Source organism: Gallinula chloropus (genome assembly GCF_964237585.1).
Source record: "Gallinula chloropus genome assembly, chromosome: 3".
In the NCBI taxonomy this organism is placed as follows: Eukaryota; Metazoa; Chordata; class Aves; order Gruiformes; family Rallidae; genus Gallinula; species Gallinula chloropus.
This window is the reverse complement of record NC_140087.1, coordinates 112,352,655-112,370,947: the sequence shown is the minus strand read 5'-3', so window position 1 is coordinate 112,370,947 and position 18,293 is coordinate 112,352,655. Positions and strand designations below refer to the sequence as shown.

Genomic DNA, 18,293 nt, shown 5'->3' with positions numbered 1-18,293 from the left:
TGCGTTCTGGTTCCGTTAAAGCTCCTTGCAGTTTCCCGCAGGAAGGGGCAGGATTTGTAATGCCCGGGATCAGACGCGATGCGCTGGGTTAGATGGCACAGGGGGTCCGTTGTGCCTCGGTGGTCACGCTGTGAGCTTTTTATCCCCTTCTCAAAGAAATTCTCGGCACGAAGCCTTGAGCCGGGACGTGCAGACCCGCGTCAGACAACTTCCCCTGCTCCCCGCTTTGAACCCGGTCCGCACTTGGGAAAGTAAATTCCCAACTTTCCGCTCTAATCCCTACAGCCCTTCCCTCTGCCGCCCCACCACGTCCTGGGGGCGAGGGCTGGCATCCCGCGCCTTCCCGCCCGCCGGCCCCCCCGGGGAAGAGGCGGCGGGGGGGTTGGGAGAGAGCCGATGCCACCTCGGTTCCCCCACCCCTCTCCCCGGCTTTAAATGCGGGGCCGCGGGCCGCGGGGCAGGCGGCAGCACCATGGGGCGGGCGCTCGGCATCCTCGGCTGCTGCCTGGCGCTGCTGCTGCTGCCCGCGGCGCGGAGCTCCCCGCACCGACTGCGCCGGCAGCCGCGGCCGGGCGGCGGCTTCTCCGGCAGCCTCGGCGCGGCAGGTACCGTACTCCGGCCGGAGCTGCCGTCCGCCCGCTGTTCCCCGCGCAGCCCTTGCCGGAGGAGATGCTCTCCCGCCCGTTCGCTCGCTCGCTCCCTCCCTCCCTTCGCTCCCTCCCTCCGCGCTTTGCTCGCCGCTGCCCAGCCGCGCCGGGTGCCGCCTCCATCGCCGCTCCTCGGGTGCCTCCTCGGATGCCTCCTGCTGAAGCCTCAGGGCTCCGGCCGCTCGCAGGCAGAAGTACCAAGCGCTTGTTTTTTAACGCGAAGCCGGTCTTGCTAATCTTTAAAGCCTAACTGCCTCCTGCCCGTGTTCATTTCTCAGAGCAGCTCTCCCAGGCTCCTGGAAGGATCAGGCTGCTGAAAAGTTATTCGGGTTTTTTTCGTTGGTTCCTTTAGTTCTGCGTCCCGTCCGTCCGTGTCCCCCCCCCCCCCCCCCCCCAACCTACAAAAGAGAATTCTGCCTGCAAATCTGGGATTTGATTTTTTCTTTTCTTTTTGCCAAACACTCTGTGTCTCCTTCACGTCCTAAGCTCCACCTGCATGCACAAACCCTTCGTGTTTTCTTAGCTTTCCAAAGGGCACAAGCCCATTCTCCTAAATGTTATGCAAAAAATGAGTTATGGGGTTTCACATAGAATTATATGTAATATAACTGGATGACATCCTGAACTCATCCAGTCCTTTTCTCTGACACAAGCTCTACTACTCTGTTTCCGGATGGAATTAAGAGCTATCTGAGCAATTTGATCTTTTCCCTCCCCTTTAACTTGTACGATAGAAAACAGTTTTTAATGCATTGAAAAAGAATCCCCAGGCTGTTTTCACCTCTACTTTTAAGAGAAGTGTGAAGAATTTTGGTATTTTTTAAAAAGGAATAGAACAGAGTAATAAAAGTCAACTTGGTGGGTGAGCCAGGTTCCCCAAACAGCCCTTCAGGAGGTATATTCAAATGGAACGCCTCACACGGTCTCTTTTGCAGAAATACTGGGCTTTTGAGTTGTCTGGTTTCCACAAGCCAGCAGTGCAAACCCATACTCTGATGGTATCACCCATGTCAGGGCACAGAGCTTAGGTTGCCTGCTCTTGCTGTCTTGATTGTTTTTCATCTTCATGCTTGTCTGATCTGAGCTATGGCTTTTCTGTTTCTGTTTAGATTTATATGTCAGTGAGGAGGTTTAGAAGCTAGATATATATGTGTAAATGTTCATTTTTATGTATAAAGTAACTTAAATAATAAGCTAATTTATTTCTCTACAAGCCTTTAAACAGCAACAACATCTAAGGAAGCTTTTATTACAGTATCGTTTGTATATTTTTCCTATTGTCCTTTATTTTTTCTTCTCATGTACTTTGGATTGTCAGTGACAAACAAGAAATAATTCCTAAACAGCAATCTACACTGTCACTATCCTAAAAAAATAGTCTTAGGATGTGCTCACTGTGTAATCTAGCCAGTTGTTTTATACTTTTGTTTCTGTAGCTTATAAAAATGGAATTCAGGCTTTATAAAAATAGAAAGTAAGTACATTTATATATGATTGCTACACTTCTCTGTTGGCTGTTACAGGTGAGCTACCACCCCTTGTTTCAAGGACTGTTAGATATTTCGTGGGCTCAAATGCCGACCTGTCTTTTAATGCTTAACAATATTCAATTATTTATTACTGGTCAAAATTAATATTTAAGAATTTCTAATGTGTTGCTCACTATCATGTTTAGCCTCTTCCCAAAGAATCAAGAATGCCAGATCTATCTGGTAGGAACAGCTTGCCTTGACAGCTCTCCCTGCCCTAGGGCGAGAGGTCCGGTCCTGTGTAGGAGATAACTGTTTGCCTTCCTTCTTGATAGACACTGCCTGCAAGAACCGGCCCCTGGACCTCGTCTTCATCATAGACAGTTCCCGTAGTGTCCGACCTGAAGAGTTTGAGAAGGTGAAAATCTTTCTGTCAAAAATGATTGATACTCTGGACGTTGGTGAAAGAACAACCCGTGTGGCTGTCATGAATTATGCCAGCACTGTCAAGGTAGAGTTTCCTCTCCGGACCTACTTTGACAAAGCATCTATGAAGGAGGCTATATCTCACATTGAGCCCTTGTCTGCTGGCACGATGACTGGCCTTGCCATCCAAACTGCCATGGATGAAGTCTTCACTGAGGAGATGGGCACCCGGCCAGCAGCCTTCAATATCCCAAAGGTGGTCATTGTTGTGACAGATGGACGACCACAAGACCAGGTTCAAGATGTGGCAGCAAGCGCCCGGGCAGCTGGCATTGAGATCTATGCAGTTGGGGTGGACCGGGCAGACATGCAGTCCCTGAGGATAATGGCCAGTGAACCACTGGATGAACACGTCTTTTATGTGGAGACCTATGGGGTGATCGAGAAGCTGACAGCCAAGTTCAGAGCGACGTTCTGTGGTAAGGTGGTCAGTCCAAGTGGGTAGTGTAATTTGGCTCCTTTTGGCTCCTACTGTGGTTCCGTTCCCTAAGAAACAAGTATTTCTTTTTGAGAGGTGTTATGTGTTGAATTCAGATATTTCCTTTGCCACCCATTGGGCAAACAAGCCAACACTTTTATTCAGGGGAGGCCAAGCAGTGACTTTCCATTTTGAATAGTGACCTTACCATGCAAGTAACAGACCTGATCTCAGGGGACCTCCTTGTGCAGTTAGCCCGACTCAGTGCAAAAGCACAGCAGTCCGGCTGGGATTGGGCTGTGCCTATTTACTGACCTGCTGAGAGCTCACATCGGGGCTGTGCGGTCTGCTCACTTCTGTTCCCACCTTGATGGGAAGCAAAGAGGGTGGAAGTGTGGTGCTGAAGAGCTCCTTATAGGTTCAGACTGGGGAAATTGGTGTGGTGGGTGAACTGCCAGGCTAGCTTGAGAAATTTGGTGCAGGATGAATCACAGAATCATCGCCTGAGTACAACGGCACTTCATCTTGGGCTGGGCTTTCCCTCTGCAGGCTTGCTGGGCTTTCTTCAGTGTGCCTGACTCATGCTTCTCCCTGTTTCTCTGCAACTTGATTTCAACAGGGAGCTGTGGGGTCCGTTGAATTAGTTTGGCTCTTTCGGGGTTGGTGTTGGGAAAATGTTGGATATGTATTTGGCTTGAGCTAGAACTTCGCTAACAGTGAAGACCAGTTGGGTTGATATTCTCTAGGCCAGTTGGGTTGATTTTGTCATTTACAGAAAAAAAGGTCACATATCTGGAGTATCTATAACTGCCTACAGACAGCTATGCCACAGTCCTACCCCCAAAAACCAATGGTGACTTTTTGACAATTAAAAAGCCTGTATGAAGTGTTTTTTTCTAGTAAATTTCTAATGAAAATACTTGTAAAATACACCTCTACCAAGTAAGTGGTAAAGTTAGGTGTAAAGACCATTGTAAGAGAATTGAAGTAACAGCCATTGCCTTGGGGACTTGATTGGCAATGTGTTACTCCATAATTTCAGAGCTTTACTAAAAATTACCACCGTAGCTTTCCTTTTGAGTATGTTTAGCGTGAATAGACCTCTTTTTCTAGCTATGAAATGAATGTGTAGGCCCATCTGTAGATGGGACACTTTGCCCAATAATTAACATAGGAAATGCCTTGAGGTTTGGCCTGGCATCATGTTGTGTTGCTGATGCAACCGCATCCTCTCTCCAGTAGCTGGGAGTGGGTACAAGTGCCCACCTAGCTGGATAGGTATGTGTGCTGTGAACATAGCGCTGGTTTTCCACTGATATTCTCATCAAAGCAAGTCCTTTCATAGCACTGAAGAAAAATCTCTTGTTATTAAGAATAAACTTACTGTTTGTTGTGCCAAAGCATAGAAATTATGCCCCTTTGGATAAACCAAAGAGAGCTCACAGAGATACACTTCCAGTTCCCTGCATGCAGTTACCCAGAATCTGGGGGATTCCTGAACAAGAACAGGGTAAAGGGAATAGTATTTAAGAAGGTTCCTACAAGCCAAATGAATCTAAGAGGGTCTTGTAAGAGTATGGGTAAGCTGGGTTCTTTCCAACTCCAGACCGCTTTTTGGTCAGAAATGTAGACTGAGCAGCAACAATTAGGATTTTCTTTGCTTTGGCCAAGGCAAATAAATTTGTTTGTAGGGTGAACTGAAAACAGGAAAACTAATGTTCAGGGGCAAAATAGTTGGCTAAGATCAACTTCTTGATGCATTGAGACCATCATTCAATGAGACCATCCTGGAGATGGAAAATCTTAGCCTTGAATTGGTGTCCAAGTCAGTGGAGGTTTGACTTTCCTACCACAAAAATGTGACCATTTGAGTCTGAGCTTCTTGGTTATGCTTGAAAATAACACCCACAGATTTTGTTCGTAAGTCATGGAGATGAATTCTCTTATTCCCAAGGGCGCAGAATGAAAAGATGCTGTCTTGGTTTGAGATCTGCTGTTGCCAATGGAAAGACACATTTTCTATCAGCCTTATTAGGGGACATCTGTGTCCCGTGTTTTAGAAAATGGGGAGCATTGCCTTGCAGCCAGTGACACATGAGAATATTCAAGCACTTTTGCTTCTCATTCCTAATCTTACCACTATTGCTTTGGAGTTTGATTTTACCAGTAGTCCATACCCACATTGTAACTACTCGTCTACTTAAAATCTCAGGTAATAGCAGACATGTCTTTCCATTTTTGTCCTCTTCCCTTTTGTTTCCTCCTTCTTTCCTTCTTTTCCCCTTTTTTCCCCTTCCCACATTTTTCCTCCACCTTTTTTTCCCTCTTCTCTTCTTTCTCTCCTTCCCTTTCCCCTCTCATCTAGATTTAGCAGTCTAAAACTCATCTGAGTAGCTATGTTTGCTTTACAGTCTGTGAAGAGAAACAGGGGCATCTTGAGGTGACCAAAGGAGCAGCAGATCCAAAGCTAAATACTGTTGAGAAAAAAATGATCAGAAAGTAATTAGTTCTGTAGCTAGACCATCTGTGAAAGAAAAGACTGTTGGCACACACTGCGCACTGCAGTGTTGCAACGGGCGTTTTGTCTGCCCTGTCACCACAACACCCTTCTGCCAGCTGCCGCCCGTCCCGCTGTTTTCTGTATTGCTGCTTTCTGCTCTCCCAGTCTGATGAGATAGGCTTGCTGTTTGCTGGGGGATTAGCTGGTCCCTGGAAATTGAATCTTCTTTTGTAGTTTGTAGTTTCATCTTCTCAGGTGTCTGAGGTTTAGGCATTCAGCCTTCAGTTAGGAGGTCTGTGTGCCTGTGAAGTTACCTGACTGTAGAAATTTTCCTCCATAACCTCTTTTGGTCTTGACTTTTTAAACCTGGTGGACTAAGAGAGCCATCGTCCTCACATACCCATTTTGGTGGGTTTCTTTGCTGGCTGATACATCTGGATCATCATTATACAGACACACTTTTCATCCCTGAGAAGACAGTGTGTTGTACTAGTTCCTCTTCCTTCTGGTCTTGATGCCTTCCCTTTCCCTTGCCTTGCCTTGCCTTGCCTTGCCTTCCCTTCCCTTCCCTTCCTCCTTTCCCTCTTTTCCTCTTTCCCTCTGTTCACAAGCCAGGGTGTGTGCCAGTGAGCAGCAGTCGCTGAGCTGCTAGGCAGTGACTGACAGATCTCAGGGTTAGTTAAACCGTCTGCCTGTGATTGATAGAAAGGGACAGGGTACAAAGAGCCAGACAGAACTTCTCACTGCTGAGTTCTCACTTCCAGTGTCATGTTACTGAATCCTTAAATTCTCTCTCTCCCCATTGCACCCTTTTCAATTCATCTTGTCTTTCTGCCACCTCGGGTGGTGAGTTACTTCAGTGCCTCTGTTCCAGCATCCTTTATGACCTCTTTCTTCTGGCCACGGAATGATGCTAAAGATGCCTGTGGCTACTTGTGACAGTGACACAGCGCTGACATTTCCTACTCCTGATCCAGCCAACAATGTGAGATGTTCTTCTGTAAGCATGAATTACTAATGACCGTTTCTCTCCCTTGGGAGGACTGAAAGGCCTTTTCTGTACATGCCCCTTGCAGCTGCTGATGTGTGTGCACTTGGGACCCACGGCTGCGAGCAGGTCTGCGTGAGCAGCGGCGGATCCTACCTTTGCGACTGCTATGAAGGCTACAGCCTCAACCCAGATAAAAGAACCTGCTCAGGTATCACTACCTCAGTAAATGTGTCCAAGTAGGAAAGAAAAAAACAAATCCCTTTTTAACACCATAATTGGACTGGAGAAGCTACTGGTGTACTTCTGTTGACAGAGTGAGTGTCTGCATCTCCTTCAATCATAATAAATCGAGTGATAAATAATAAATAAATAAGTATGCTGCAAGTAATGGTGAGAAGTAGTTAGATTCCATCACCATCCTTTTTATTATGCCTGCAGACCCATTCATTAGGGCCAGATGCCAAAACAAACTCTTCAGATGTAGATGGATATTTTCTCCAACTACTTATTCTAATTCCTTCAATTATCATGGCCATTTCTGAGCTGATTCCAAACAGATATTTGGAGTATCTGAATATATCATTAAACCCCATGAATATCCACGCCAAACTACTTTTTATTAACAACACATTGTTCCTCTAACATGTGTCCTGCAGCTGTGGACATGTGTGCACCTGGCAGGCACGAGTGTGATCAGATCTGCGTGAGCAACAACGGATCCTACACCTGCGAATGCTACGAAGGCTACACCCTGAATCCAGATAAGAAAACTTGCTCAGGTAAGAATTAAAGGCTACTTTAATATGGGAAACTCATGGAGACATGAGTGTGTTTTCTGTGATTTATCTTCATTGTTTCGAATTGCTCACAGAAATAGACTCTTAAAATGAGATTCACCTGGAGACTTTCCCCTTCTTTCCAGTAACATCAAAACTGTGTTTTTCTTTAAGGGTCTTGTTTACAAAAGTGCAGTTTGACATCTCCCAAAGGTTTATGGTCTTCACAGTACTTCATAAACATCACTTAGTCCCTGGGAGAGGACGAGCCTGTTCCAGAGGTGCCCAACAGGACTGTGTTGGGCAGAGAATGCCACCAGTCCATAGAGAACTTAAAAACCTCATGGTTTTGCCCTGTGCTTTCATCTGTTCTGCTAAAACTGTTGGTTATTTTTGAGCTTGCTGCTTCTACTTGCAAGCTGATCTGAGATATAGCAACCCCAGTCTTATACTGGTAGCAGTTTCTTGAATTGTCACCTTAAAAAGCCTGTTATAAAACTCTTTTCTCCCCCCAAATATTTCTCTTCATGTGTTTCTTTAAATCCTGATGTTTCCAGCAGTACCAGCCTTAGGGTAGCTATTTTCTAACTGGTAAGCGCATCCCTCCCTTTGAGAACACATAGGCCTTCTTTCCACCGAAGTTTTCACTCTTATTGCTCCTGAAGAGAGAATGTGACCTTCTAGAGCTCCAGCTTTTTTATTTATTTACTTGGTTTTGCTCTCACTGGACTTTATATCTCCTTGCCATTTAGTGGCAATTCTATGTGTCACACATGGCTTTTTGTGCCTGCCTTCCTCTCAAGGGTGAAAGTATGAAGTTAAGTTTTGATTCACCATAGCTACTGCTAAACTCCACAAGAAACAACTCCTGCCTCGGCAAGTAGCAGGTCGTCTTCATATGGTGTTTTAGCATCAGTCTGGCTGGGGACATTCAGCACTGTTAGAACTGCTGGTGAGAATCAGAATCATGTGGTATCTTCATGTCTTGGAGTCCAGATATCTGCTCATTAAACAATTAGTAACTGAATCCACTTGCCTGCAGCATAATATAACGATGTAGGAGGGCACTGTTTGAATCAGGATTTGAATCTGAATTAAGGTGCATTTATTAAAAAATGAAGTGTTTAAAATGCTTGAGAGTCTGGGAGGGATTAACTGGGTCTTTTTCTCTAACACATGGCTCACCACAGCCACGGACATGTGTGCACCTGGAAAGCACGACTGTGCACAAGTCTGTCTGAGTAATGATGGGTCCTACAGCTGTGACTGCTTCGAAGGATACACTCTGAATCCAGACAAGAAGACTTGCTCAGGTAAGGCCTGATCAAGGAACTATTGTATTTACCTAAAAAACAAGTGGCTTTAAAAAACCAGGTTAATTTATGTTATTTTTTCTGATAAATTATCCACGTTTCTGTACAACTCCTGAAAACACAGTGCAACTTTATTTCCTCATGTGTCGAGGAGTCTGTGACTTCTCTGCAGTTGTGTGAAGCTGTCATGGTTTTACCCTGGCTGGGAGCCGAGATCCACGCAGCTGCCTGCTCTTTAAAGGAAAAGAGCAGAGGAAGAGGGGAGGTGGTGGTGTGAGGCAAGGGAAGGGAAAAGGAAGGGGCAAATAACAACCCCAAAACCAAGAAACCAAAAGCCCGTGGGTTGGGATAAGGATAGTTTACTAGAATAGCAGAGAGATAAAATATAACAATGCCAACAGGACTTTAAAGCAAAAAATATATGAAGCTGTTGATACACAATGCAGTTTCTCACCAAACCCACAGCTCAGGCCGTGCCACCCAGAGCCGTCCCGGAACCCGACCGTCCCCCAAAAACCGCGCATCCTGGAGCCACCCCGCTGCTCCTCCTCCCACCAGCCCCCCTTTATATTGAGCATGACTTAATTGGCATGGAATACCCTCTTTGGCCAGTTTGGGTCACCTGTCCTGGCTTCGTCCCCTCCTTTCTCATTAATAGAGAAATAGGAAGAACTGAGAAAGTCCTTGACTGCTTGGCTCAACTAAAAAACATCAGGGTGTTATCAGCACTGCTCCCATTTTAACTCTCAAACACAGCATTCCATCCGCTGCTACAAAAGAAGTTAACTCCATCCTGACTGAAACCAGGACAGAAGCCCACAGTTGCTATAATTATAAATGCCCTTTGGCATTTCCCTCACAGTGTTTTCACACCTGTGAACCACGAATTGCCATATCCATGTGTCAGTGATGGAGGAGTTTGACACAGTTACAATTTGGTCATTTCACAATTCATTAATGGGATGAGTTATAGCAAAGGTTGAATTTTAGCAGCGCTCAGTGATTGATTCATTAAAAGTTTTACAAGTAATTCAGTAAAATATATTATGATCAAAAGAGTGACTTGATTACAGACTCAGAGGTGACAGGATTGATACTAACTTGCTAGAAGCTATCTTAAATCAAAGTTTATATATATATAATACATATGTATGTATATATGTAAACATAAAACATTCAGGTATACATACACAAAAAGACTTGGGGACAGTAATATATGTGTGGTGGTTTGACCCTGTCTGGAGGCCAGACACCCACCAAAGTCGCTCTATCACTCCCCTTTTCAGCTGGACTGGGGAGAAAACATATATTCAGAGGCTTAGGAGTCGAGATAAGGACAGGGAGAGATCATTCCTCAATCAGCATCATGGGCAGAACAGACTCAACACAGAACAAAGGAAAGAAAACTCTGATTTATTATACTACACTGCACGCCCAGTGACACCAGAGTTGGATAATGAGAAGTGAGACCAGATCTTAAAGCACCTTCCCCCACCCCTCCCTTCTTAGCAAACTTCACTTTAGTCATGATTTTGCTCCCTTCTTCCCCCCATTATGGCACACGGAGGGGCAGGGAATGGGGTTCCAGTCAGTTCCTCACGAGCTGTTTTCCTTCTTAGCTGGGGGTGTGGGGGTGGAGAGGCATTCCTAACACCCTTTCCCTGTTGCACTGTGGGGTCCCACCCATGGGAGACAGTCCTCCACGAACTTCTCCAACATGAGTCCTTTCTGTCGGGGCTTCAGCTCTTCCCCAGCTGCCCCAGTGTGAGTCACTGCTATGGGGTGCAGTCATAAATCATAGACAGTCTCTCAGTCTCTCAAGCCCTGACTGCTCCAGCCTGGTCCCCTACAAGGTCACAAGTCCCTCCAGCAAATTTGCTTTGTCATGGGCCAGCCTCTCCTCATGGGCTGCAGGGTCTGTCAGGAGCTTACTCCAACATGGGTCACAGCATCTTCCATATGTCTCCACCCACACTTGTGAAAGCCAATGTGGATATTTAAACACATAGGCAGGGAAGTGGATGTAGGAATCTAGCTTGTAGTTAAAATTTTCTACGTCAGGTTTTCCGTAAATAGTCACAATGCATCACCACTGAGACTTGAGTAGGCTGACTTCACCTTGGCCTCCCATCAGTAGATGGTCCTTGAGGAGTCTGTGCCTGAGAGGTGTCCCAGCTCAGGGGAGATGCTAATCAGAGCTCACTGCAATCCAGGAGAGCTCAAAAGGTCTCACTTAGAATCACTGTTTACAGGATCTGAGATAATTGACTTTTGTCAGGTACTTTTCCACTTTAGCTCAGCTCAGATGGCAAAATGTTCTGGTACTTTCTGCCAGTTGCACAGACTGAGAACTTTTTTGGCATCACCTTCTTTTGGGCCACGACCCAGGTACAGGTGTACCAGGCTGTCTGGAGGTGACTGATTGCAATTACTTTTCCCAAACAATAGGGAAGAAAGAGTGGAACGATCCAAACACAGATGTAGCAGGCTGCTAGCATTCCCAGGTGAAGCAAGAGCAACTCATTTCACTCTCTGTACCTGTTTCCAACTTCCCTTCCCTTCCCTTCCCTTCCCTTCCCTTCCCTTCCCTTCCCTTCCCTTCCCTTCCCTTCCCTTCCCTTCCCTTCCCTTCCCTTCCCTTCCCTTCCCTTCCCTTCCCTTCCCTTCCCTTCCCTTCCCTTCCCTTCCCTTCCCTTCCCTTCCCTTCCCTTCCCTTCCCTTCCCTTCCCTTCCCTTCCCTTCCCTTCCCTCTCTCTTTTCTTGCTTGTGCCTTACTGCACCTCCAACTGCAAAGATATCCAAATATAGGAATTCTTCAGCTTGGGCTTTCAGAGCTGAGTGTTAAATTTGGCAGAGAACATCAGCCTCACACACCAAGTGCCCACTTTGTAACTGGCAGCGGGTGCTACATCCTTTTTTTCCCCCCCACAGCCCCCACAGCCTACTCTTTTTCCCTACTCCTCTGTTCATGGTTGTTTCACCCCATAAAACAGTGTCTTATACAACTCAACCAGAGCTGAAATAATGCCAAATGCTCTCTTAAAATCCAGACATTTGTTCTCTGAAATGCTTTTGGATAATTATTTTGTAACTGGGTCACTGTGAGTTCAGTTCCTTTTGCAATCTGTTGCAACCGAGCGAAGTGCTGCTGCCAGCGTTCCAAAACTCCTGTTAATGCTGTGACGTGGGTGGAGGGATAAAGCCACATGCAGCATGCCCCACCGTGGCTGAGGGTGTGCTGACAGGCACTACAACCACCCTGGCTTGAATCCAAATGAAGATGTGTGTGCAAATGGGAATTCCTCATTTCAACTACGCTGAAATGTGGGCATTGGTTAATGTTCTTCTCTTCTCAAATTCCTCCCTCAGCAGTGGACATGTGTGCACCTGGCAGGCACGACTGCGAGCAGGTCTGCGTGAGGGACGACCTGTTCTATACCTGTGACTGCTACCAAGGCTACACCCTCAATCCAGACAAGAAGACTTGCTCAAGTAAGAGCAGAGTGCCGTTCCCTCTCCCCCATGCCCCCCCAGCCAAGTACCTGTACTGACACACCTCTCATAGCAGGTCAGCACGTTAGGATCTGTTCGAGACACTTTCACAGGCATTCAAGCACAGTGAGACAGTTGGGAGTCACTCTGCCTTTTCCACCGCGAGACACACTCCCAGATACAAAGCACTTCATGCAGTGCTAGTCACTGCTTGACATGTGCTCTGTCTTTATCATCATGACTAAGGCTTTTGCTGTATTTAAAAAATAATACACAACATTCAGCAAATCCAGAACTCAGATAACTGGGGAGAGAAGAGTTGGGGTTAGTCATGCAGCCACACGGCACTTGGTGGTGCTGAGACCTGTGTACCACCATGCAGAACACAGCTTGAGGCGACATCCTCCCCTCCAGGCTGAATCCCATTTGTAGTTTCTCAGTGACTTTGTACTGTAGTAAAAATGTAATCATTGTGGGAGGGTTTTTTTCCTTCCTGTAAATTTATGGTGTACTAGAAACTCTTCCTAGCCTGCCTTTGGAGGTGATCTGGCACTTAACATCTGGCAGGGTTGGGCAGCTGTGGTCAGAGTGACTGGCTGTACAAAATAAGGACTGAGGGGAAGGCAATTGGTTCATCTCACTGCCCCAAGACAAGATCAGTCACACATCTCAGTAGTTCCTGGCAGGAGTCACACAGGAAAGCCTGCCGGCATGGGAAAGAACTGCCATGGGGAAGCGTTCAAAAAGTTACCTTGTTTTCAGGTAAGTTTCAGTAGGAACTGATGTGTGTGCACCAGGAAACCATGGCTGTGAGCAGGTCTGTGTAAGCAGTGGTGGCTCGTATGCCCCTGAGTGGTGTGAAGGATTTACCTGAAATCCAGATGAGAAAACATGCTCAAGTAATAACTTCAGAGCAGGAATAATTTGCCATTACATCAACTGGCTAAGGACCCTCTACTCTGCTCTGGTAAGACCTCACCTGGAGTACTGCATCCAGCTTTGGAGCCCTCAACACAAGAAGGACATGGACCTGTTGGTCCAGAGGAGGGCCACAAAGATGAGCAGAGGGCTGGAGCACCTCTTCTGTGAAGACAGGCTGAGAGAGTTGGAGAAGAGAAGGCTCTGAGGGGACTTTATAGCAGCCTTCCAGTACCTGAAAGGTGCCTGTAAGAAAGCTGGGGAAAAACTGTTCATGAGGGCAAGTAGAGGTATAACAAGGGGTAACAGTATTAAACAAAAAAAGGGGAGATTTAGGTTGGATATTAGGAAAAAGTTCTTCCATATGAGGGTGGTAGATCACTGGCACAGGTTGCCCAGAGAGGTAGTGGAGATATTCCTAGGAGACATTCAAGGTCAGGCCTGATGAAGCTCTGAGCAATCCGATCTAGTAAAGGTGTCCCTGCTTCCTGCAGGGCAGTTGGACTAGATGACCACTAAAGATCCCTTCCAACTCAACATGTTCTGTGATTCTATGGTCCTATGAACCCATGAAAAAGTAAGTTATAAAATAGGTGGATATAACCAAACACCATCTGCAAAAATAGTAAATTTTTTTTAGATCTGGACTTAAACATAAATGCAGTGTAAAAACACAACTCCAGCATGTTTTGTGTGACTCTCTGTGCATCCTGGTGGCAATGGGAGTGTCCAGTATTTTGAATATCAAATACTGGAAGAGTCTAACTTTCACAGAAGGACTGTAGAAGACTTCAGGGTACCCTTGGGCAGTAGTCAAAGTTGGTTGGAAAAGTAATTTTATTAAAACACACACATTCCGAGAAGGATCAGTAACTGTCATTGGAGAATTTAAATGCAAACATAAAAAATGAACTGGCAGTTGGTTGGAAACCAACTGTGCTGGTGTGATATTTTGAACTGGCCTCCCTCCAGTTGACTTGTGAACAGCTCTTCTTTGTACGTTCACCATAAAGAACGTTCCAAAGACGGGAGCTGAACAAATACAGGTTCAGTGGGTGGAATCAAGGAGACACCAGTTTCAACATTGGCTCTATGAGAAGAGAATTTCTGCAGTGCCAGAAGTGAATCTGTTCACAGATTTTGATGTTTCCCTGCAAAATGGAAATACCAATGGCAAGATTGATAAACAAACAAACAAACCAAAGCAATTCAGAAAAAAAAGAGATAAATTGTATCCAAATATAATGTTTCTATTTTTTTCCTGTTCTTGTGCTCACATAATTTGTTTGGTATTGATCAGCTATGCCTTTATATATCCACAGAAAAAGATAATTGAATAATCTGCTGTTGTTGTCTTTGCAAGCTATGTAAAAACATGTGTATCAAGAAGAGGTATTGCATAACTTATTGAAAGGGTATTTCTTAATTGTAGGCTCTCTTTTAAGAAGGCTCTGGCTTTGGAAGCTTATTATTCTGGTCTCAGATGTAGATGGTAATCACAGTGCAGTACCTGTGCCTCAGTAGCTGTTGATATGCTTGTTCTTAGCCTGCAGCAAGTGGTGCAGCTTGCCTTCAGGCCTGTTTTCTTTATGGAGTAGGTGAGGTTAAATTGCCTTTTATGTAGCTACAAACTCACAGCCATCAGTTGATGTCTGACGTTCCTATACCGCAGTGAAATGATCATCTCTCTGAGCCCTCTGTGATCATCCTTGGTTTTGTGGTGGATTATGGAGAAAAAGGGATTCTTGAGGACAGCTGATGCTGGTGCTCTGTAAGTCTAGAAGACTGAGGGCAAGACCTAGGAACAGATTCAGCCAGCCAGTTGAATAGATTCTGTTTACAGTGATGTCAGTGGCCTTCCTGTGTGGATAGTCTGATGGTCAAAGAACTACTCAGAACACAAAGACCTGGACTGCAGGTTCTTCTTAGTCTCTGTTACTTGAACTCATTCATTTTATTTCCAAGGGTGTCCTACCATTTGGGATGGGGGATATTCTGGATGAGAGAGGTGATAACAGGCATAAAGATTCACTGTAGTCTACCAATGACAGGGGAGGCTGACTGGTCCCTGCACCCAGACTTCTTTTTATATTTTGTTCAATAATATTCTAATTTAAAGGATGCAGAGGATCCAGGTAGGCAGATGAGGAACTTCCTGTTCTGCCTCTTCCTCAGCTAGAGTCAAGCTCTCTCTTGCCTGCCCTGTTTCTGGAACTTATCATTCATTTCTCTGGCTGCACACTGGCTCCTGTTCATTGCCTCCCTCCTTCCTGACAGCTGTGGGTTGGAGTGCCGACTGTAGTCTCAGAGCACGAGTTCAACTCCCATTGCAGAATAAAGTATTTTCTCTGGATTTAAATGTTTGATAATTGGCATACAAATTCTAAATGCTGTTTTCTTTCTTAGGAGCCATAACAAGCAGTCTCGTAACAACTGAAGAATCCTGTAAGTGTGAAGCCATAGCTGCCCTGCAGGACTCAGTCACCTCACGCCTTGAAGCTCTGTCCACAAAACATATCCTTTTTCTTACATGATCTTCTGCATTCGGCTCTTAACTGGTATTTTAGAGGGAGCTGCTTTGATGTTAGCCAGGGAAGGAGCATACCTCACAACAGAAAGAATTTCCCTGATAGTTTCAGAAATGTTACAGAGCAAAATCTTGATTGTTGCAAATACCATCATGCTTTCACATTTCATTGAAGGGCTTGAGTATCAAGATACAGATAAAATGCCTGTGCCCACATCACCAAGGTTATATATGGCATCTTGAATATCAAGCTCTGCTCTGTTCATAATTCTTTCACGTGATTTTTATAGTTACAACCTGAGCTTTGAGCTGTCCTATTAGTAGTGGGTATATGCCCCAAAACTTTCAAGACACTCAAACTAGGGAGTGTGACACAGTCTGACCATTGCCGTGGTATTCCTCTGCATCCCAACTCTGCAGACAGGCACTGTCCCAAGCAATTTTCATGCACCACCTTCTTCTCTGTGAAAATGTGCTATCTTATGAATATGCAGTTGTTGTGGAAAGCTTCAAGGCAGGGTGCTGAGTTTGGAGGCACTGGGCAAGCCTTGGGTCTGCAGGACATTTGAGGTGCAGGCTGGTGGGTGCCAGCTATGCTGTGCTGGGATCTGCTAGCTTCATTTGCTGTAGTGCAGCGCATGTGGCAGAGAAGAGAAATGTAGTTAGCCCCTGGATTAGACATTTCATAAATGTGTGGGAGAGAAAAAAAAACCCCACCCAACCAAAAAAAAGAGAAACTAGTGAACTCTGTGGTAGCACAGCCAGCCTGAATGCTGGAATAAATGCCCTCAGATAGCATGGCAGGAACGAATAGATGGAAGTTATAAGTTTTTGAGACTGGATGCTTTTTCCTGTAAAAGCGTCTCTTTTTCAAATAGAAATTGATTTAGGGGAGCACTACATCACCTATTGTCATTCTGATCCCAGAAGCTTCAAAATCAAGGAAGAGTGGGGCATTTAGGATTAACAAAAGAAGGAGAGTAAAGCAGGAGAGTAGTAAGTTTTATATGTTAACTCATTATTTAAACAGATAAATGAGTTTTTTCAGTTCACCAATGATTCTGAAAGCCAAGTGAAAACTTCTGCCAGGGACACAAGGCTTTCCCGGTTCATTAATCAAATCACAGAATCACTGGGTTGGAAAAGACCATTGAGATCATAGAGTCCAAAGTTATCATCAAAGTTATTTTTTAAGGTCTTATTGCAAATCCCTCTTCCTACAGTGTGCCTGGAGGTCAGTTTATCTGCCTGGGAAAGGTGAAGACTCTGATTTTCCTTGGAGTAAAATATGCAGTTCCAGAGAATCTAAGTAGTTAAAACTGAACACCAAGATAATTAAATCTGTAATGTCATCTCAATAGTGGCACACTCTGCAGAGAACAGTCTTTCTGCCTGAAAGAGCTAATGTTAAGCAAGAAAATTTTCTGGTTTCAAGTCAGGAATACACTTTATTACAAAGAACTGAGGCTGTCTTCCAAAGTTATTCTTTGGTGTGCAATTTGTGTCCCTAGCACCCTTTCAAGACAACCTGAAAAAACGGTGGAGACGATTGCCTGCTGCTCTCTTGAATGTCACTTGGTCCTACTCCTTCTAAGAAATTAGGGTTGCTGAGATCATTTAGGAAGCTGCCAGACCTTGGTAGATCTCAAAATGTTTTGTAATCTCTGGTTCAAGCATTTATTGACTTCATTTGAAAATGCAGTTTGTTGAAAATGCAGCAATGAGAAAGATTGTTAACCAATCCTTATAACCATCTATTATTCTGTCCTTAACAACTGACCACTAGATGAAGTGTCTGAGAAGCTACAGGCATATCAAGACAGGCAGCAGATTGTCTGAGCCATCTTTCTACTTAATTCTAAAACAATCTTTCAGAAGCAACCCTTTTCTTGTGTCCAGCAAGCTTTACTTTGTTGCACAGCTTACAAAATGACAGCTGGTTTGTTGTTATTGACAAATTTCAAGACTTCAGGGAAAGAACCGTCTTGAAAATAGTGACCCTGAGGATCTTAAAATACAGTCCCTTTGTAAGCATAACGCTACCTATACCTACTGAGCTTCAGTCTGTACTAGAAGTAGTACAGCAGGTACTGCTTTTCTGCAATAATTGCATTTTTATTCTCTTATTTAAAAGTCAACACAGAAAAAAATTAATGGATACAGTATATCACATTATATAAAACTGTGAAACGGCAAGACAGAGTAAAAAGTGTGCCCATGTCATTTGTCCAATAAATGGGAACGTAATTTGGGGTCTTGTAACTTATTTAAATAAAATAAAGTATGATCAGCACACTGATGTTGGAAGTTCTTTTTGCATACAACTTAAAGGATGTGTGTTTAGAAATAAAGTGCTTAACAAAAACAAGGAAATAAAACCTCAAAAGATAATGATGGAGGCACAAATGGAAGAAATCCACAAAATTAAACAGGATCCTGTGGAAGAATGGCTAGGTGAGAAGCAAGGCCATGGCTCTATGGAGTAATTGTTCAAGCAGTCTCCTGTGTAACTTAGTATCAGTCTCCTATGAAACTTAATAGCCAGAGTAGGCCTTGCACCATCCTGACACAAATGATAGAGAGGAAGGTGGGTATGTTCTTGATAGTGATGTCATACAGTAACAAGATGGGTGGTGTTACACAGTAACAAGAAGTAGAAACAAAATGTATGTTTCAAGGCTCTGCTGTTCCTGAGCATGAGAAAGAAGCACCGTTCCCAGGCAGCAAGATGAGTGATGTAACCTTTAACCAAGAAC

The 18,293-nt window shown here is 44.8% G+C and overlaps 1 protein-coding gene across 1 annotated transcript; it reads left to right on the top strand.

Moving 5' to 3' along the window:
• Positions 1 to 472: 472 nt before the first annotated feature.
• On the top strand, positions 473 to 15,544 carry MATN3 (matrilin 3; the record flags this gene model as incomplete). The annotated part of the gene is made up of 7 exons (XM_084261173.1): positions 473 to 605; positions 2,452 to 3,021; positions 6,597 to 6,719; positions 7,168 to 7,290; positions 8,478 to 8,600; positions 11,970 to 12,092; positions 15,417 to 15,544. 7 exons carry the CDS (start codon positions 473 to 475, stop codon positions 15,542 to 15,544), a joined length of 1,323 nt encoding a protein of 440 aa, XP_084117299.1.
• Positions 15,545 to 18,293: the final 2,749 nt, after the last annotated feature.